Source organism: Montipora foliosa, chromosome 5 (genome assembly GCF_036669935.1).
Source record: "Montipora foliosa isolate CH-2021 chromosome 5, ASM3666993v2, whole genome shotgun sequence".
NCBI lineage: Eukaryota > Metazoa > Cnidaria > Anthozoa > Scleractinia > Acroporidae > Montipora > Montipora foliosa.
In genome coordinates, this window is record NC_090873.1 from 37027369 (window position 1) to 37046286 (window position 18918).

Here is an 18918-nt window from a genome sequence, read left to right on the forward strand (position 1 = left end):
TTGTTACCCTCCAGGTAAACCTCCCGACAATGAGGGCAGGTCCAATGGCTTCGGGTCAACCACCATGTGAGTAAGCAACCCACGTGTAAGGTTTGGTGGCAACATCCCATCTCCACCGAGAGATCTGCTTTGATAGTACAGCCTTGGATGCCTTGGGGTAATTCCTTCTTTAACTTTTGGACAAACTCTGACACTTTGTTGTCCACCTTCAGTTCAGAATCATCTTCCCCGCAGATCACACATGGCCATTCTTGGGTATCCTCTACATCGAGGAATTGTCCGGTCGGTTTGACCCTCTCCGCCCAACGTCGCATGGCTTCCATTTCCACGTCATCTTTTTTCTTTTCTTCTTTCTGCTCTGGTTCATTCCGACGACGAGTTGAGATATTGAATATAGGGCCAGCAAATCCCATTGTAGGAACAACGTTGTTGTTGTCGTTGCTTCCGTGACCCCGACCGATGACCACATTCATCACACTGACCATCAATCGACCATTTCTTTCTTGCCTCTGTGCTCGTCGCATATCTCTCGTCACTTCTGCGATGGCTAAACAACCTCCCATAGACTTTTCAAAGAACAAGAATGATGATCCTTCCAACGCCTCGGTTCTTATAGACCTCTTTGGACCTCGTTTTCAAGAAGAGACCTTTCCTGGAGGGGTACCCCCCCATCCCCCCTCTAAGTCACCTGACCTATCACATGACCCATCAGGGTCTCTTATAAGAGCGTGCGATCCGAAACCTCTTCATTCTGTTTGTGATGCTTCAACAATATGCCACCTGTCACGCGCTCGCAAGCCAGAAGGGCCAGAGACAGACTGACGCGGATCCACGCGTTCTATCTAGAACACCGCGAGGAACTGCTGAGGAAGAAGCAACAACTCGAGCAGAAGAAAGCCAAGGAACGAGAACGAGCCGCCCAAATACAGAAACAATTCGAAGCAGAGAACCAATGCGTCATCTGCTTCGAGTATTTTCTCACAGAACCGCACAAACTGGAACATCTGACGTTTGCCGCCATTTGTCGCCACCTGGGCTCCCTGCGCAAACTGAGACACCGCTCCACCCCCATGAAGATGTTCTGTTGCAAGCAGAGGATGCACGACCGGTGCCTCTATGCATTCCTGGCGATCCAATACGGTTACATGAACCAACATCAGCGAAAGGAATGGCGATGTCCTCACTGTCGGACCAGCCTCATCGTGGTGGGGAACAGGTACTTTCCCCAGAGTGTCCATCCGTCGCCAGATCTGGACAACGTCCGAAGAAACTTGTTCGGGAGTTGACGTATGCCTCCGATGCATTTGCCAAACATAAAGAAGGTCTTTGCCAAATAGGTACCACACCCGTTCCTTTGCGTTGTCCTTCCTATTGGGATCGTTTTTATGTCATGTTGTTTCGGTGTATGTATCTGCATCCATTAGCTAAGAATCACGCCATGGACGACCCATCCTTTATGATTTTATGTTGTTTAGCTTTGTTAAATTTTTTAGTAGGGTAGTAGGTTCTGGATTCCTACACCATGGTTTCAGGGACGAGGTTAGACACCAGGTCTCGTCACACGTTCCCGCTTGTAAATTAAGTTTTGTTTGATTAAACCGTTGATGATTCGAGAAAAACAAAACACTAGTTTGTCTTGATGCGTCCCGACCCGTCCCGATCCGTCCCGACCCGTCCCGACCCGTCCCGACCCGTCCCGACCCGACCCGAACCGTCCCGAACCGACCCGACCCGACCCGACCCGACCCGTACCTGCGCGACCCACATGGTCGCCATCTTGTGAACCCTAAGTGGTCGCCATCTTGTGAACCCTAAGTGTTCCCCCCGGATCTCGGTCCACATTCCAAACATACTTTCTGTGATGTCCCCCAATTATGACGTCGATTGGACTTTGACCCCACCGTCTTAACCAATCCTGTTCACGTGTGCACGTGATAATGGCGGACCTAAAAATATCCACCAATCAGAAGCCGATGCATCTCATTAAAAATCGCTCTCGACCAATCAGAAGGCTCCATTCAAAACCGGCTTATATTCCCCCATAGTACTACTCAATTCACTATCAACAATAGCTTGAAACCAAAAACCGACAAAAGTCATGATTTGAATTGACTAGCCCTGCTGTTGTTAGTGTTAGGGTTAGTATTACTGTTATTTTTCATGTTACAGCATTGAGCACTAGCGATTCAAAATGACAGTTGGATTTAAGGGATCAGCTACAGATTGACAGTGGACATATCAGTATTCCTAATTCACCCATTCCATTAAGGTTGCTACTTTAATTATCTCTCTCTTAAGGGAGCTTAAACAGACTGGTACTATTCCTGTTGTCAATGCTGAGGTCGGAGTAGTTTTTCCCTACATGAGACAAATCTTTTCAATAATTCTCATACAGTGTAGATGGTTTCAAGGGGATGCTAATGAAGGGTCTCATCTGTGGGAACCAGTCATATCAATTAGTCTGTCCCAAATGCTGCAGCTCATGAAGAACCTCTTCGACAAGGAGAATAGTCAATTCAGCCTTTCCAGAGTGTCGTGGCTCATGAAAAATCTCTTCACCAAGAAACATTGGAGCCGGTTTTCCCAAGTGTCGTTGCTCAAGAAGAACCTCATCGCCAAGGAAAGCAGACAGTACATTGTATCCCAAGTGTTGAGGTCACAAAGAACCTTGTTGCCATGGAAACCAGTCAATGTATTTGTTTCCCAAGTGTGGCGGCTCACAAAGAACCTCGTCGCCAAGGGAACCAGACAGTGCATTGTTTCCCAAGTGTCGCGGCTCATAAAGAACCTCGTCGCCAAGGGAATCAGGCAATATATAGTTTCCCAAGTGTCGCGGCTCATGAAGAACCTCATCGCCAAGGGAACCAGTCAATGTATTGTTTCCCAAGTGTTGCGGCTCTCGAAAAACCTCGTCGCCAAGGGAACCAGACAGTGCATTGTTTCCCAAGTGTCGCGGCTCATGAAGAACCTCGTCGCCAAGGGAATCAGGCAATATATTGTTTCCCAAGTGTCGCGGCTCATGAAGAACCTCATCGCCAAGGGAACCAGTCAATGTATTGTTTCCCAAGTGTCGCGGCTCATGAAGAACCTCGTCGCCAAGGGAACCAGTCAGTGCATTGTTCCCAAGTGTCGCGGCTCACAAAGAACCTCGTCGCCAAGGGAACCAGTCAATGTACTGTTTCCCAAGTGTCGCGGCTCATGAAGAACCTCGTCGCCAAGGGAACCAGTCAGTGCATTGTTTCCCAAGTGTCGCGGCTCACGAAGAACCTCGTCGCCAAGGGAATCACGCAATTTATTGTTTCCCAAGTGTCGCGGCTCACGAAGAACCTCGTCGCCAAGGGAACCTGTCAATGTATTGTTTCCCAAGTGTCGCGGCTCACGAAGAACCTCATCGCCAAGGGAACTAGTCAGTGCATTGTTTCCCAAGTGTCGCAGCTCACTAGGAACCTCGACTCCAAGGGAACCAGTCAATATATTCTATCCCAAGTGTCGGGGTTCACGAAGAACCTTATCGCCAAGGGAACCAGTCAGTGCATTGTTTCCCAAGTGTCGCGGCTCATGAAGAACCTCGTCGCCAAGGGAATCAAGCAATTTATTGTTTCCCAAGTGTCGCAGCTCACGAAGAACCTCGTCGCCAAGGGAACCAGTCAGTGCATCTTTAGTAATAGTTTCCATCATTGTTGCCCATGAGACATCCCAATTGCTTTCTTCTCTTGTTTTGATGTATATTGCATGACTTTGCATTAGATGACCAGGCTTGCTTTTGTGGCTGCATGGTGTTTACTTTCCTTGCTTCATAAGTTGGGCAAAAAGGGAACCAGGACTTATGTGGCTTCTTTATCTGAGTGTATTGCTTGCTAGCTGTCCATGAGAAATCAGTTAATTGCCCAAATTTTCTGTTACTTATAAAGGATGGCAGTTTCAGGTCTCCAAATGTAATTCATGAAAGTTGTTATTTAATCAAAATTTGATGTACATGTATGATATAAATATATATTTGGAAGGCCCTTCCTCTACTTTTACCTAAATTTTAATTAGTATTTTTTTTAGAATTTACATTTCCACTTATTTTAGTATTTTTTATAGTACTTATAGTTTTAACAGTTTTAAAATTTGTTTTGATGACCATGAATTTATGGCTCCTGTATGAAAGTCATTTCCATGAAGTCTGTGATGCCCATGAGTGATGAGGATGATTATTGGTTTTTAAGTAGCATACTTCCCTTACCTCTGAAGCAAGCAGTGCTGCAGCTTCTTCCTTTCCCTGTGAAATGTTGTGTACAAAAATAACTGAGTGACATTGTGTTTTGATGGTGGCCTGAACAGATAAATCACTGTTTATTGCATGTTCCATGTTAAATCATGTCACCAAAGAATTACATGTATCTCACTTACCCTTTCGGTTAAGTGAAGGACACTGCTCCCCTCAACTTCCTCTTTATGGTGGACTAGTTTTCCTCCTCTATGCAGGGTAAAATAAAGGGGTGTATCCTGCAATGACCCTGCCCAGTCATAAACCTCCTAGAATTGAGAGCAACATAATTATGGTAATATAATTATGGTTAATTGTCTGTTATTGATGCTTTGGATCTGTCTTGATAAAAATGCATTTTTTTGTAAAATGCTGTATTTTACTACCACCCACCCCCAGTCATTTAACAAAACATGAAAATAAATTAATTTTGTACTTGTTCTTGCTTTCAGATGTAGTTAAAAACTTCCAATTGGGGTTCATATACAGTGTACATCCTGATCATCCATACCTGGAACAGAGCACCTTTATCAAAGCTTCTTGTAAGTCTGCTCCCATTGTTCAGACAGATGATTATGCTGATACCACATACTGGCTCCTTCCTTAGTCTTTTTGATCTCCGCTCTCTAATCATGTCCTGAAAAAGAAAGTATGTGTTACAGTGTTATCAGGTTTAGTGTACTTACATAAGTAGTTGTGCAAGGGTTAGGGTTAGAAAAGGAACACAAGACATCAGCAACTCAACATGAATTCATAAGGCTATCCTTTACATGTAAACTGGCAAAGGGAACTAAGATAGAAAGTTATATGATTTTGTCTAATCGTCATAAAAGCAAATTTTTTTTATTATATTTATAATTTATCCGAAATTAAAAGACTAGTACACAAAGGTTGTAGGATGTCGCCTTACCGCCTCACTTTTATCCTCTGGTTGGTCCTCGTGATAAGTATAGTGTAGAAGAGACGTTAGAGCCAGCTTTCTTCACATAATAGTGGTTAAGTAATTATTTCCAAGAAAGCTGCACTTCTTATGCTAATGCACTTGACTACAGTCATTATAAAATTATTATTATTGTTGTTTTCGGGTTTGGGGGGGGGGGGGGGGAGGGGGAGGCAAGGAGGCTCACTGACACTGGCAATGTCACAAAATTAATGTATATCAACCAAAAGTTAAAAAAACAAAAAGTTCACAGGATGTAGTCTTACCACCTCATTTTGATCCTTTGCTTGTTCCTGTTGACAAATAAAATTATAGTACTGTTATATGAGTTATAATTACAGTTATATGACTGTGTCTAATTGGACTAAAACTTAACATTCCTGACAACCCACTGAGATGATACGAAATATAATATGGCACAAAGGGCTATTCGTAGTTAACTTTCAGTTTTGGCCACTTTGAGAGGACAACGTCTACAAAACATTTCGAATTTTCAATCCATTTCCATCCTTGGCTGCAAACAACAAAGAATAGCTTCAGTGCACTTCAGTGGTTATTGGTAACAAAAATGCAGCATTATTTTTCGGTCTTCAGTGATGCAAAGACGTCTTTCAGTGTTATGAATTTTGACTAAAATAGCGTGACACTTCCATTTAAAATACAGTGTGTTAAAGAACTATCAATTGTGGATAAGCATTAATTAGACTGCGAGAAGTCACTTTCTGGATAACCAAGAGCACAAGCCATCAACGAGATAAAGAGATTATAGCGAGGAGAATAAACGAGAATAAACAAGAATGCCCGCCACCTGCCGCTATGCAACACCACCCCCCCCCCCCCCCAACCCAAAGCTTTTTTTCTTCTTATTTCAGATTTTTCGCGCGTCCGCTTGACTGCCGAGAAAGGGACTGCTGGCAGTCTAAGTGTTAACTTAATTAATCGGCTTTAGAAAAACCAGGCCCAGCAGTAGAATAAGTATAAAGGATATAGAGCAGTTTCCAATCAAGCAACGTTTTCTTTGGTTTTGCATTGCTTCGCAGACCGATTGGCAACCAACGCTCGTGCCACTTTCTAAACCAACGAGAAACAAAACCGAAACCAACCGTGAGTAGCACACCCTCATTTTCCCGCGCTTCGCGTCGGCTAAGTGTAATTGCTCCAAATGTCGATTGGTTCGGTGCAATGTTTCGGTCTGTTTGATCGCAACTCGCAAAATATCCGCGCGTATTATATGTTAAAGCATCGCATACGATGTATTTTTTCGAGGGTTTAACATATAATACTAGCGGACATTTTGCTCATTGCTCGTAAGTACTACGCAACTCGCAAAATATCCGCGCGTATTATATGTTAAACCATCAAATATGATGTATGTACTCTCCTGTTGTGAAAATACTAGCAGACTGATATCGTTTAATCAAGAGAAAATGAGGGGACAGAGAAGGAGGCTCCCGGTCCAGCCCTTGGGATATGTTATGTCCACGAAAGTTATTTTTAGACGAGCGGAAGTCTTCCGAGACGTCCGCATGCAGGCCAACCTCGGTCCGATGTTTGAAAGAAAATATATATTCATCAGCCTTCCACGTGCGCCATCATTTTCTCTTTTCACTAAGAACCTGAGAGCGAAGCAAGACTGCATGCGGACGTCTTGGAAGACAGACTTCCCCTAGAACAAAGACTTCCGCTCGTCTAAAAATAACTTTCGTGGACATGACATATCCCGGCCAACGCCTTGAGCCTCCCTCTCTGTCCCCTCATTTTCTCTTGGTTTAATCCAATGAGTATAGGGACATTTAAAACAATATTTTAAAATGAAGACTTTCAGCTTCTTGATTGATTGATTTTTTTGATTGATTGAAGCAGTTGCATTTTACCGACCGTAATTATTGACAAAAAACGAACTAGGGTCACCAGATTTTGCACCCCGATCTTCATTTCGAAATTTCCACCATTCAGAGTGAGGGTGAAAACATCCTAGTTAATCTGGACGCTAATAAGGCAACTGATGTTGATGGCATCCCTGCAATAATTCTGAAATCATGTGCCCGAGAATTATCGATGCCCTTGTCTAGGGGTGGGGCATTTGACTGTCTGTAGGTGCCCGGGGGTGGGAAGTTTGGCGCTAGCTTCCATCAAATGTCAAATGCCACTAGGGAATATAGGAAAGTAATAGTTTTAAATGTATAGTCCGAGTTAAGTTCATTTGTTAACACTTCCATAAGAGTAATTTGAATGATATCACATGATACGAAAAAGCATGTGCATGGACCATCACATCCATCAGCTGTTCACTGTGAATGCAATGAAAAAAAGGTTACTCCAATGAATAATCCATATTTCATGAAAAAAAAAACTCACTTAGAAAGACAACCAACACACAATAAAACAAACTCTACCTTGCTCTCGTTCTGTGTGATGTTCGCGGTTTATAATTCTGTTCGTTGCTACTGTTTGGGTGCGAGCGTGGGGGTCTGGGACGAGAATGCTCGCACACACGCTCGGTAACAGTTTCCTGAAGCACGGGTACGGGTTTCCGAGCACGGGTACTGCAATTCGAGTACGAGTTAAACGATGTGAAACAAATTAAAATCAAATCGAGCACGACTTGTCATAAGCTTGATAAGAGTCGACGGAAATCGAGCTCGAGTCGCGTTCGTGCTCGAGTAGTGATTCGTAGTCGATTTCTTGTATTCGTACTCGGTTGCTCAGGAACTAATACTGATCCCGTAGATTCACTGGATCAGTTTTAGTTTTTAGACAACCGAGCTCGATTCACCGTATTCGAGCTCGAGTTACCGGATCATATTGGGTTCCTGAGTACCCGAGGCCGATCAAAAGAAACAGAGTCCCAATACAGAACCCGGATCCTACAATAACTAACGGACTCCGTAATGTTAGCAAGGGTTAAGTGGACCCCGTTTCAAGTAGTACCCCGAAGGTGGATTTATAAAGAAAAACACTCGGCGCCCGATATTCTCACTCGAGCCCCTTATTGGACGAAGGCTTCCCCCCCTTCCCTTGCAAACAAACGGACTCCGAAACCAAACATCACAGCGGATGAAAGATCGGGCCCGAAATCGGCTGCGTTTAAACGTTTTCACTATCTCTGTTTTTTCTCCTTTGTATCGTTAGTCTTTTTCTTTTTGTTTTTTAAAAGATATGCAACAAAGGAGGGTGAAATGAAAGACAAAATTATTTCTAAAATTTGGTTTTATCAACGGAGTTCATAATGAAAATTGACCACCGTACAGAGATTCTAAAAGCTGAGGTTTCGAGCGTTCGGTGGCCAATTTATATTATCAACTCCGTTGATAAAACCAAATTTTTGTATAGTACTTCCCCACCGACGCTGCAACCACAGTTTCTTTGGAAACTACCCCCTTCAAAATTATTTCTAATCTGGTCATTACTTCACACCTTTCTTTTCCTCTAAAACTGATAAGGTAAGGGGTCTTAAGGGATGTAGTAATATATTGCGCCTTTACTTTCCTTGTTTCGATATTAATGGTTTTTGGTAGTCATATCTTCAAGAATTACAATCCTCGTTTTGATATTACTTAATGCTTTTTTGGTATTCATATCTTCTCGAATAATTTATTAAATTACTCGTGAAACTTAACTGATCCAATTTTTCGCGTTGGAAAGACTGAAAAAAGAATTTCTCCCGATTTGCGTTGGCCTTTATCACTTGCAGGGTCACATTTCCCCTCTCTTTGTGCGCTGTTATAAATGCTGCTATGACGCCTAAGAAACTACTTGCACGCCAGGGCAGCCTATATTTAGTGTTCCTTCACGATTCATTAACAAACAAACAAATCTAGCAAACTGAAAGTGTTCAAAAGGTGTACCAACAAACATCTTTTGTCAAAATTATTGTTGAACTATAAAAAGTATGAAAAAGTACCACTGCTGTCATCATTACCTTTAATACAATTTTATTGCTCACACTCAGTTGTTCAATAATTCCTCTTTTGATTTTTTGACTCATTTAAGAAAAGTTATGCGCTTCAGATCCTGGCCACCATATGAAATTGAGGCTGGAGTTTCTGCATTTCTTATGTAAATCTCAGATTAGTTAGCAGTGCGGCAACGCAGTAACCCACTTTCGATATATGAAAATTCAGTCTCATTGAAACAAAAGGCATCACTGTGAGGCTCCAGGGAATAAATTAACTCATACAAATCCATGCATTGATTCCCCTAAGCCTTGTAATCATGTGTATAAAAGTGAGGTCTGTATCATAGCAAGCTTCACTCCAACTTCACTGCCATGTAATAGCCAGGTTACCGATTATACCACTGGAAAATGGTCTATTAACTGTTTTGTTTTCTAAGGTCCATCTGTTGTAAAACCGCGTCATTGCGGGAAGTACACAGTAAGGAACTTCATTGTTTCCCATCATAAACAGCTTTTAAAAAAAACAAATTCGCATATATAGAGAGTTTAAGCAGGACATTTTCGGCAAACAGTAGACAGTTGTGTGTCACAAAAGCATGCAAATTCACTCTTCGATTTGTCTCACTCAATATATCTAGTTAACAGACTAAAGAAGCTTAAACGTCTTGCTTAATCTCTCTTAGTCTTCTCCTATATTGTTTATTTTTTCTCTCGTCACATTTACCACTGACAGACAACGAAGTATAGAATGGGCCTTTTGCAACAGTTTGTCACATGACCTCTTTTACATAGTCTTACAGGAGTCTGCTGATCACATGCCAATCCTGTGTTTTTTTTCACCTTTCAAACTGCTTTTAAAGCTTTGAATCGAGATTTCAAGTCTGAAAATTTCCACATTTGCTCTCACTTATTGCACCCTTGGTAACATTAAGAATCTGAGCTCCGTTTTTGACGCTTTATTATGGAAAATTAAACTGGAGAACAAAAGCTTTTCGTTCATAAACGATAGTATGGAATTTTCAAGTATTTTACTGATCATGAAATCTTTACCTTAAAGGTGGTTTCTCTCTCAAAATTTGTATTCTGAGTAGGTCAAACATGACCTCTACATTTCTGGAATTTATAAAGCTTCAAGCTCACCAACTATCAGTCATGTGACCAGTCTGTTGCAAATGGCACTAGGCCACTCATCCCAGTACTGAAGAAATGCTATTTATATACTCAGTGGGACTTTATTCATTTAATTCACTGTTGTTTTCAAAGTGATTATTTCCATTATGCTACGCCGAATGTGACAAAATATCAAGAAACCAACAAGGCTACGGCGACGAAAACGTTACTTCAAACTATTAGCTTGAGCTATCCTAAGTGCTAAGTGTTTTAAGGCGTTTCCATCTTGTTTATGTTGTATAAGATAGACGAAGTATTCGATAACCAAAATCGTACGAACGGATTTGAAAAAAAGAGAAAGAACAAAAGATTCACTGTTTGTTGTTGTCAAAACCCGAAAATTGGTCATTTTGTGTTTTGATGAGTACGAGAGAGAAATGCCTTACAAAAATGCGTGCCGCACGTGCAGCATGATAATTTCTTCCTCTTTTAGGGCCTGTTTAATTTATAAGAGGCGAGCCAGCCCTGTTAGACGGGCTGGCCCGGTAAAAGGGATGAAGTGTTTATATGGACGATTTCAGACAGGTTTACCGGGATGCATTTTAGGAATTTGTTTAGTGTCTTGTAACCGTCAAAGTCACGCATGGGGTACCTGGTGAATTTTCTTGCTTTGAGGTTCGAAATGAAAGGTTCATTTTAGCCCTAGCAAGTACGGAATGGCATTTTAAAACAAAAGATGCAAAAATCATCCTGTGATTATGCAAATCCGACTACGTTTTCAAGGCAACCCACACGTCATGAGAATTTTTCATCCCAGCAAACCGGGCTGGACCGTTATATGAGATCTCCGTAGTTCAGACCGGGATCTCGGCAAGTGGGCCAGCCCGCCTTCTGATATAAACGAACCGAAATTTTACTAAATAAAAACAGGCAGGAGCCGAGATCTTGGCAAAGGGGGCCTAGCCGGACTGGGCTGCCTCATATATTAAAACAGGTGATAATACTTTTTTTTTGGTGTTGTCGTTGCCGTAGCAGTCGTCATTTCTTAAACTCCCTATTGGGACGATAAACGGGTTGCCCGCCATTACTGGTGCAGTTCCCCTCGAAAATAGAATTGATCAAAAGCTATTCTCTCCCTTCTTGATTTATAAAACAAGCATCTTGAATTGAAATTATCGAGCTTGACAATCGATGCGCGGGCCTTGAATAAATGAATTGCACAACAAGAGAAGTGACATAAATTGCGAGGAATTTGATTTGGCCAACAAACAAACTGATGCTAATTGTTGTCAACTTGAATGTTAATTGTGCACGTTGTTTTATTTTCTAGCGGACTTGATATTTTGTCACGTACGGCGTAGCATATTCCCTCGGCTCATTCGTTGTTCTCCAATCTCAGGCGTTTCTCTTGAGGTTCAGCTTTCTTGCCTTTCTTGTTTTTTTTCTTCTTCCGTTTGTTTTTTTTCTTCTTACAAATTCCTGTTTTAAGGGAAGAGGACAAACAAGGAGGAAGTGAGTGTTGGATTAAGATAGCTAGACTACCTTGTACAAACTGAATTGAGTATATAGGTCTTTACCTTCATCTACTTGGTCTTCTATTGTGTTTTCTAATGATGCACAATCTGTCATTCCTCCTGGACCAAATGTCACCTGCAAAAAAAAAAAAAAAAAAGAGTGGAAGTATGACAAGCAAAAAACACCACTGGTGTTTGTCACTTCTTGTCAAACTCCCACTTTCCATATGCTGTTTTACATGAAGTGCACCTATTCCAGGAAAAAAATCTCTTTAGGGAATAATTATTGACCAAGCCAACCAGTCCAGCCATTTCGGACCAATCTGGTCCAGCCAAATCCAGATTGATCCGGTGCAGGCAAGTCCAGTTTGATCCGGTTCAGCCAGTCCAGTTCGATCCGATCCAGCTATTTCAGTTCGATCCGGTCCAGCTATTCCAGACTGATCTGGTACAGCCAAGTCCAGTCCGACCAGGTTAAGCCAGTCCAGTTCGATCCGATCCAGCTATTTCAGTTCGATCCGGTCCAGCTATTCCAGATTGATCTGGTACAGCCAAGTCCAGTCCGACCCGGTTAAGCCAGTCCAGTTCGATCCGATCCAGCTATTCCAGTTCGATCCGGTCTAGCTATTCCAGACTGATCTGGTACAGCCAAGTCCAGTCCGACCCGGTTAAGCCAGTCCAGTTCGATCCGATCCAGCTATTCCAGTTCGATCCGGTCTAGCTATTCCAGACTGATCTGGTACAGCCAAGTCCAGTCCGACCAGGTTAAGCCAGTCCAGTTCGATCCGATCCAGCTATTCCAGTTCGATCCGGTCTAGCTATTCCAGACTGATCTGGTACAGCCAAGTCCAGTCCGACCCGGTTAAGCCAGTCCAGTTCGATCCGATCCAGCTATTCCAGTTCAATCCGGTCTAGCTATTCCAGACTGATCTGGTACAGCCAAGTCCAGTCCGACCAGGTTAAGCCAGTCCAGTTCGATCCGATCCAGCTATTCCAGTTCGATCCGGTCTAGCTATTCCAGACTGATCTGGTACAGCCAAGTCCAGTCCGACCCGGTTAAGCCAGTACAGTTCGATCCGATCCAGCCTTTCCAGTCCGATCCGGTCTAGCTATTCCAGACTGATCTGGTACAGCCAAGTCCAGTTTGATCCGGTCAAGCCAAGTCCAGTCCGATCCAGTTTAGCCAGTCCAGTTCGATCCGATCCAGCTATTCCAGACTGATCTGGTACAGCCAAGTCCAGTCCGATCCGGTCAAGCCAGTCCAGTTCCATCTGATCCACCTATTCCAGACTGATCTGGTACAGCCAAGTCCAGTCCCTTCCGGTTAAGACAGTCCAGTTCGATCCGATCCAGCTATTCCAGACTGATCTGGTACAGCCAAGTCCAGTTGGATCCAATCCAGCTTTTCGAGACTGATCTGGTTCAGCCAAGTCCCGTCCAATCCAGTCACACAAAATCCAGAAAGATATTTAGATCAAATCTCACAGTATGGTTCAAATCATATCACAGTACACGACTCAAATTGCACTCACCTCAGGGTCGCATTCTTCTTTGGGCAAAGGTGTGGCCTCCTTTAAAATCGAAAATATCATTAAATTGCCATTAGTTGATTTAGAGGAGCAAATGAGCGTATGCATCTAAGTACGTATTTGAGTGTCATTGCATTCCATAACGGTCCTATTGGCCAAGAAAGTAAAATATAACAAAGAACAACAAACACCACATGGAATACAAAAATTTGGTTATATCAAAATATAACGAAGAACAACAAACACCACATGGAATACAAAAATTTGGTATTATCAACGCAGTTGATAATGTAAATTGGCCACTGTACAGAGATTCTGAAAGCTGACGTTTCGAGCGTTAGCGCTTTGTCAGAGCGAATCGAGGAATTGTGGGTTATGTGTAGTTTTTACAGTAAAATAGGAGCTATGCTATTGGTGGTAACGTGGCAACGTGATAAATAGGAATAATTATAAATATTACCGTAGTTAAATGATAAAACCGAATTTTTGTATACTACTTCCCCACCAACGCAGCACCACAGTTTCTTTTGAAACTACCCCCTTCACCACATTGAATAGATACTTCTCATGGTGGTGGACAAAACACTGACCCCCGGTCCATGGACTACCCTAAAATGGACTAACTCCTAAGAATACCATTTCGAATGAGTACTATTGAATGAACTGATAGTGAATTGATTATAAAAAAATATATACTTTCATTGCACATACCTTGTTTATTTTTGTGCGCATGGTGACATGCAGCTAAATACAAGAACTGCACCGGTTTCAATTCACTTACATGATGTAATAGGCCATCATAACAATAACATCATCGAAAGGAAACCTTTTTAAAATGGCTGCTGAGACTTAAATACTGTAGATCAACACTGTTTAAAAAGGATGTTTAGGTTTAGGTAAGCACTGTTTGAGACGCGGCTTACATACAGAGAAACAGTACTCGTTTGAAATAGTATTTACAGGGTAGTCCATTTAGGTAGTCCATGGACCGGGGGTCAGTGTTTTGTCCTACACCGCTTCTCATCCATTTTCAATAACACTCATCACACTGCACAGGTGCAAATGAAAGACAGTAACAGCACCTTCTCTCACTTCAGGTTGTAGGTGACCTGCATTCTTGCTTAAGTGTTTGTTCATAAACTTTCAGTGATTAATGTAGTGTAGTCTTGTTTGTTTCAGAACAAAAATTGTAAATAACATTCAAGTATTGCTTGCAATTTATCAGACAATCCATTTTCATCCTTGCCATCCTTAACTGCAGGTGGCCAAAAAATCCATTCAAAGCGGAGATACTTATGGTTATTGGTACTGAAAGCAAAGTAGTATTGTTGGTTCACCATTTATACAAAGACTCTTTTTTAACTCTGAATAAGGCAGAAATACCAAAACACGGCCCCTTTAAGCTTACTCAACTTGAATTCAGTAACCAACTTTCCATATCACTTTCTTGCAATGTGATCGGAATTGAAACTGAAAGTCTCCACCATACCTTTTTAAAAAACTCTTGGTCCTGTTCTTTTATGAGAAGGCGCCTCTCATACAATGAATCCCTATGAATTAATGATCATAATAATTTTTTAATTCGGAAGGAAAACTCTATTCACCAACATGTCCAAACTGAGTGGTTTTTTTTTCATTTTAATATTTCATTCGCTATTAGCAAGTTATTAAAAGTTAGCTTGCGTCATGTGACGCACTTGTTTTCCTTTGGACACACACAATATAGAACAAAGGGTCCAATTGGGTGGAGATAAAAAAACAAATGTTTATGCAAATTACAGATGTCTGGAAAAAACAAGCGAATGGAATATTTCACAGAGAAATTGAATGTTCATTCTTATTTCTAACTGCAGAGAAATGACTGAGTTTCTTAAATTCCAAGGTATTGTTATTTTCAGTCGATTGTCGTCGACTGATTTTTTTGGTAATAGCAAAAACATGGGGCCGGGGTTGGGGTCAAGGTCGGGGTACCTTTTTGTTCCCGTTTTTTTTTTTTTTTTGGCTTCAATTTATGTTTACAAGAAACTTGAAAGTTTTCAATCACTTCATTATTATCATAGCCCATGGCGAAGTCAAGGACTGACGATGAAAGGTGTATTGCTTACATTTATTTACTCTTTTATTCCTAAATTACACCACAAGTGTTGTTGAAACAAATAATGCTCTTTTATGTAAAATTGAGATTCAGTTTTTTTTTTTTTGGCATTGGAGATCTAGATCATTTTTCAACTTGAGCCAACAGTTCCCACAGCATGCGGATTCCTTGAGAAGTACGTATACAGGTGTGATCGATAGAGCTTGACAGCCCATGCATCTCAATTTTGATCGATGAGTGAACGGGCATAACAGTTTCAAAGAAACTGATCATTTCATTTTAAGTACATATTTGAGGGGAGGGACAAGACTTCATTTTTGTGCAATTTAGAAATCTGAAAGGGTACTGCAGCACACTTAAGATGAAACATTAAATACTCTTAAATATTAATTAGCTGGACCCAAAAATTTTTCAAGAAGGGGTCCAGAGGGCCCCTAAATTTTGAAAAGCTGTAAACATCTCTGCTTTCAGTTGTGTTTGTATGTTTGTGAGTTTTATAAGATTTTAACTTACCTTTTCCTTTTCAACTGTTGGCATAATTCAGCTGCACTTTGAAATGCAGTCATTAACTGCCTTCGATCGTAGTTGGCCGCTGTGAAGAACAAAAAGAGCCGTAAGATACAAATTATAAAGTAAGTTGCACGTTACAGGTCCACAGTGTTGCCATAAAATTGATTTGGACCCCAGAACCAAACCAATTTAATAATAAAAGGTTCACATGTAATGTATTTTCTGGCTGGTTTCTATAAACAGGTTGCCCAGTATCATGATACTACAATGAACTATTATATTATTATTCATATCCACTTTTTTTACCATTAAAAATCTCTACACATTGTGGCATGTGACCGGGAACCACTATCAGCACTGTATTTTCTGCAGGCACTCCAAATCTTGATTGAACTATGAGGTAAATTTGAAAAAGGCACCAACCATATTATTAATGTCCAGACAAAATTTTAAACAAAAGGTGAATGGTTGCTAACTGGTAGATATTGACAGAAGGAATAACAATAACTACGTACTCAAAATTAGTGCATGCATTAATTCCCTCTTTTTGAGTTGTCTTCAAAACAATTTTCTTTTCTTAGCTGCCAATATCGTTGATAAACATGGTGGCATGTTCCCATTGATGGTCTTGATTTACAAATGATCTTTTACTCATCATTCAATCCAATTGCCTTAAGTTACAAGTTCATTCTTGCCTATGCCTTTTTATTCCCACCTTTGACACCCTCCACTGACTGGCTATCTGCAAGCCAAAACAGAAATGCCATTCTGTCTTGGTAGTTCTGATGAAGGCCCCTATATGTAATCAAAATGTTGCCATTAGTGGTAGGTCAACAATGAATATGAGAGGTATATTTGTAACCAAAATGGCAAATTTTACAAAGCCATGCTAAACGATCATAACAATTTCGTGTTTTTCCTGGTCCGTAAGACAGACTTAAATTGCATGACCCAAACCCTGTTCCAGGAAATGAAATGAAATTAAATTAAAATACATCTATTTAAAATGTACAACATAACCATAATAAAACAATTCTGTTTGTTGCACCTACAGTGGCAATGGTTACCATGTCATAGAAGAACAAGAAAACATGACTTGGTCACTCTCTCTCTCTCAGCTTCAACCTGTAAAGGCTTACTTACCTAAAAATATCCCGAACATACGATTTAGCCTCCACTGACACCAAATTTTCAATCAAAGCAAGGACACAGACAGCCACATCCTCCACGCCTTGACACAATAACTGGAATGGCACAGACGTGGAAAATATAAATACCAGCAAATGTATGCTGTAGCTGTGTGAGGCATCAAGTCTTAAAAGCATAATGTCAAGAAGAGGACTATCTAGAATTTTGCTTTTACCTCATCCAATGAGTGCGTTAAACATGGAGGCAAATCTTTTCCAAGTTCTCCAAGTTTGTCAACTAGCAAGGCCACTTCCTCTGTCCTTCCCCGGACATAACTTTTCAACTTCTTAGTCCCTAAGAAACATTATTTATGATTTTAAAATATCTACAAGTACTGCAAGTTTCACAGACTGATCAGTATTATCAAATACACAAGTGTTTTTTCCCAACTTGATTCATCAAAAATGATTAAGAGGAAGCCCTTTCTCCTTTTCAAATGACTTAATGTGCAATCTCACCAAAAAAAACAATAAGTGAATAAATAATTAAATGATTTATTATAATCTTTAAGTTGAAATTACTCTTTCAACATGTGTAGTCTTTTTTTTCATAATGACAACCTCAAAAATGTCATCTCTGCATGTTCATCAGGAGATCCCATGAATTACGAGTCAAATGGTCAATGAGTCAATGAGTCATGAGCCTTGAGTCAATGAGACCCACAGTCAATATAGCAATAATTTATTGATTAAGCCTAAGCCCTCGTTGCAGTGATTAGGCCTAAGCACTCTCTAAAATTTTAGCTTCATTTCATGGGTTAGGGTAACTGCACTAATTCACTGACTCATTGACTCATGACTCATTGATTTATTGATTCACTGACTCATAATTGCTTAATACTCGTTCATCATAAAAAAGAGAAAAAATACGTGATAGCCTATACAATTACCGTCATTTTCATCTAAGCGTGGACACACGACAGGAAAACGTTCTTCAGAGTTTCAGTTTGGCAGCCGTCAACATACATGTAAGCAAACTCTTGCGTGCGATAGTTTGACTGAATGTATTTGAAGCCTACTTTATCAGATCAGGGTTAATTTCTTAGAAACAGTCTTTGTTATCCAGTCTTGCTGCCATTCTAGGAAACTTGCATGAACATCCCTCAAACTTCGAAGGATTGAAGACAAAACTTGTCATGTTTGCAGCCAGTTAGAGCATGTTTTCCTCGTGACGTGTCCACGGTTAGGTTAAAACGACAGTATTTTCCTTTTCACTTACTTGAAGTTAATCCCAAAAAATCAAGTACTTCTGACACATCGCCAGCTACTATGGTATCAATAATAAAAGAATAAGACATTATGTTCAGGCAATGCAGCCTCTTGGGAAAGAATAACAGTAAATGAAAGAAATGTTTGAGAAGTGGGGTTAAGAGTTGCTTTGAATAAATGATCCTGGCACCTGATGGAGAATTTATGCCTTTCTTTTTTTTTTTTTTTAGCACCTGAAAAATTCAGTTGACTTCAACGGGATTCGAACTCGCAACCTCTGCGGCGATCAGGGCAGTGCCCTTACCAAGTGAGTTATGAAGCCCAGCGTTGAGAGCAGGTCAATTTGTTGGGCTCACAGGTTCCCGTGAAATGACAGTAAAAACAGTGATGGAGAACATTATGTTAAATGTCATTATTCATCAATTAACTTCTGGTGTTCACTATGCTATGATTAGTGTTAGTGTAGCTATGTTACTTCAATCCGTAGAAAAACACATTAAGCCCCACTCTGCGAGCAGAGGCTCGTTTTGTCTTTTTCTTTACTGTGGAGAAGAAAAGGCTCTGCCTGAATCATGTCAACTCTTTGAAGCGGCCGCTACCCAAACTCCTGGACTAGTCAGTCTTGTTTTCTCTCATTAAACAGTGTGAGCATCCGTTTAGTGATAAAACCAACG

At 41.0% G+C, this 18918-nt stretch overlaps 2 protein-coding genes across 2 annotated transcripts in view; both read right to left on the reverse strand.

The window, feature by feature from the left end:
* LOC138004142 (uncharacterized) overlaps positions 1–5480 on the reverse strand; it is a 30084-nt gene extending 24604 nt beyond the window's left edge. The window contains exons 1-5 of the mRNA XM_068850577.1: positions 5459–5480; positions 5163–5189; positions 4764–4889; positions 4396–4521; positions 4229–4264 (exon numbers count right to left, since the gene is read on the reverse strand). Of these exons, the coding sequence (XP_068706678.1) occupies positions 4229–4264; positions 4396–4521; positions 4764–4886 (285 nt within the window). The 5' untranslated portion in view covers positions 4887–4889; positions 5163–5189; positions 5459–5480. The remainder of the gene's footprint in view (positions 1–4228; positions 4265–4395; positions 4522–4763; positions 4890–5162; positions 5190–5458) is intronic.
* A 4639-nt stretch (positions 5481–10119) lies between these two features.
* The window catches only part of LOC138004119 (uncharacterized), a 13843-nt gene continuing 5044 nt past the window's right edge, over positions 10120–18918 (reverse strand). The window contains exons 6-15 of the mRNA XM_068850543.1: positions 18255–18302; positions 17212–17330; positions 16992–17092; positions 16564–16643; positions 16155–16241; positions 15852–15930; positions 14733–14793; positions 13247–13285; positions 11778–11850; positions 10120–11679 (exon numbers count right to left, since the gene is read on the reverse strand). Of these exons, the coding sequence (XP_068706644.1) occupies positions 11576–11679; positions 11778–11850; positions 13247–13285; positions 14733–14793; positions 15852–15930; positions 16155–16241; positions 16564–16643; positions 16992–17092; positions 17212–17330; positions 18255–18302 (791 nt within the window). The 3' untranslated portion in view covers positions 10120–11575. The remainder of the gene's footprint in view (positions 11680–11777; positions 11851–13246; positions 13286–14732; positions 14794–15851; positions 15931–16154; positions 16242–16563; positions 16644–16991; positions 17093–17211; positions 17331–18254; positions 18303–18918) is intronic.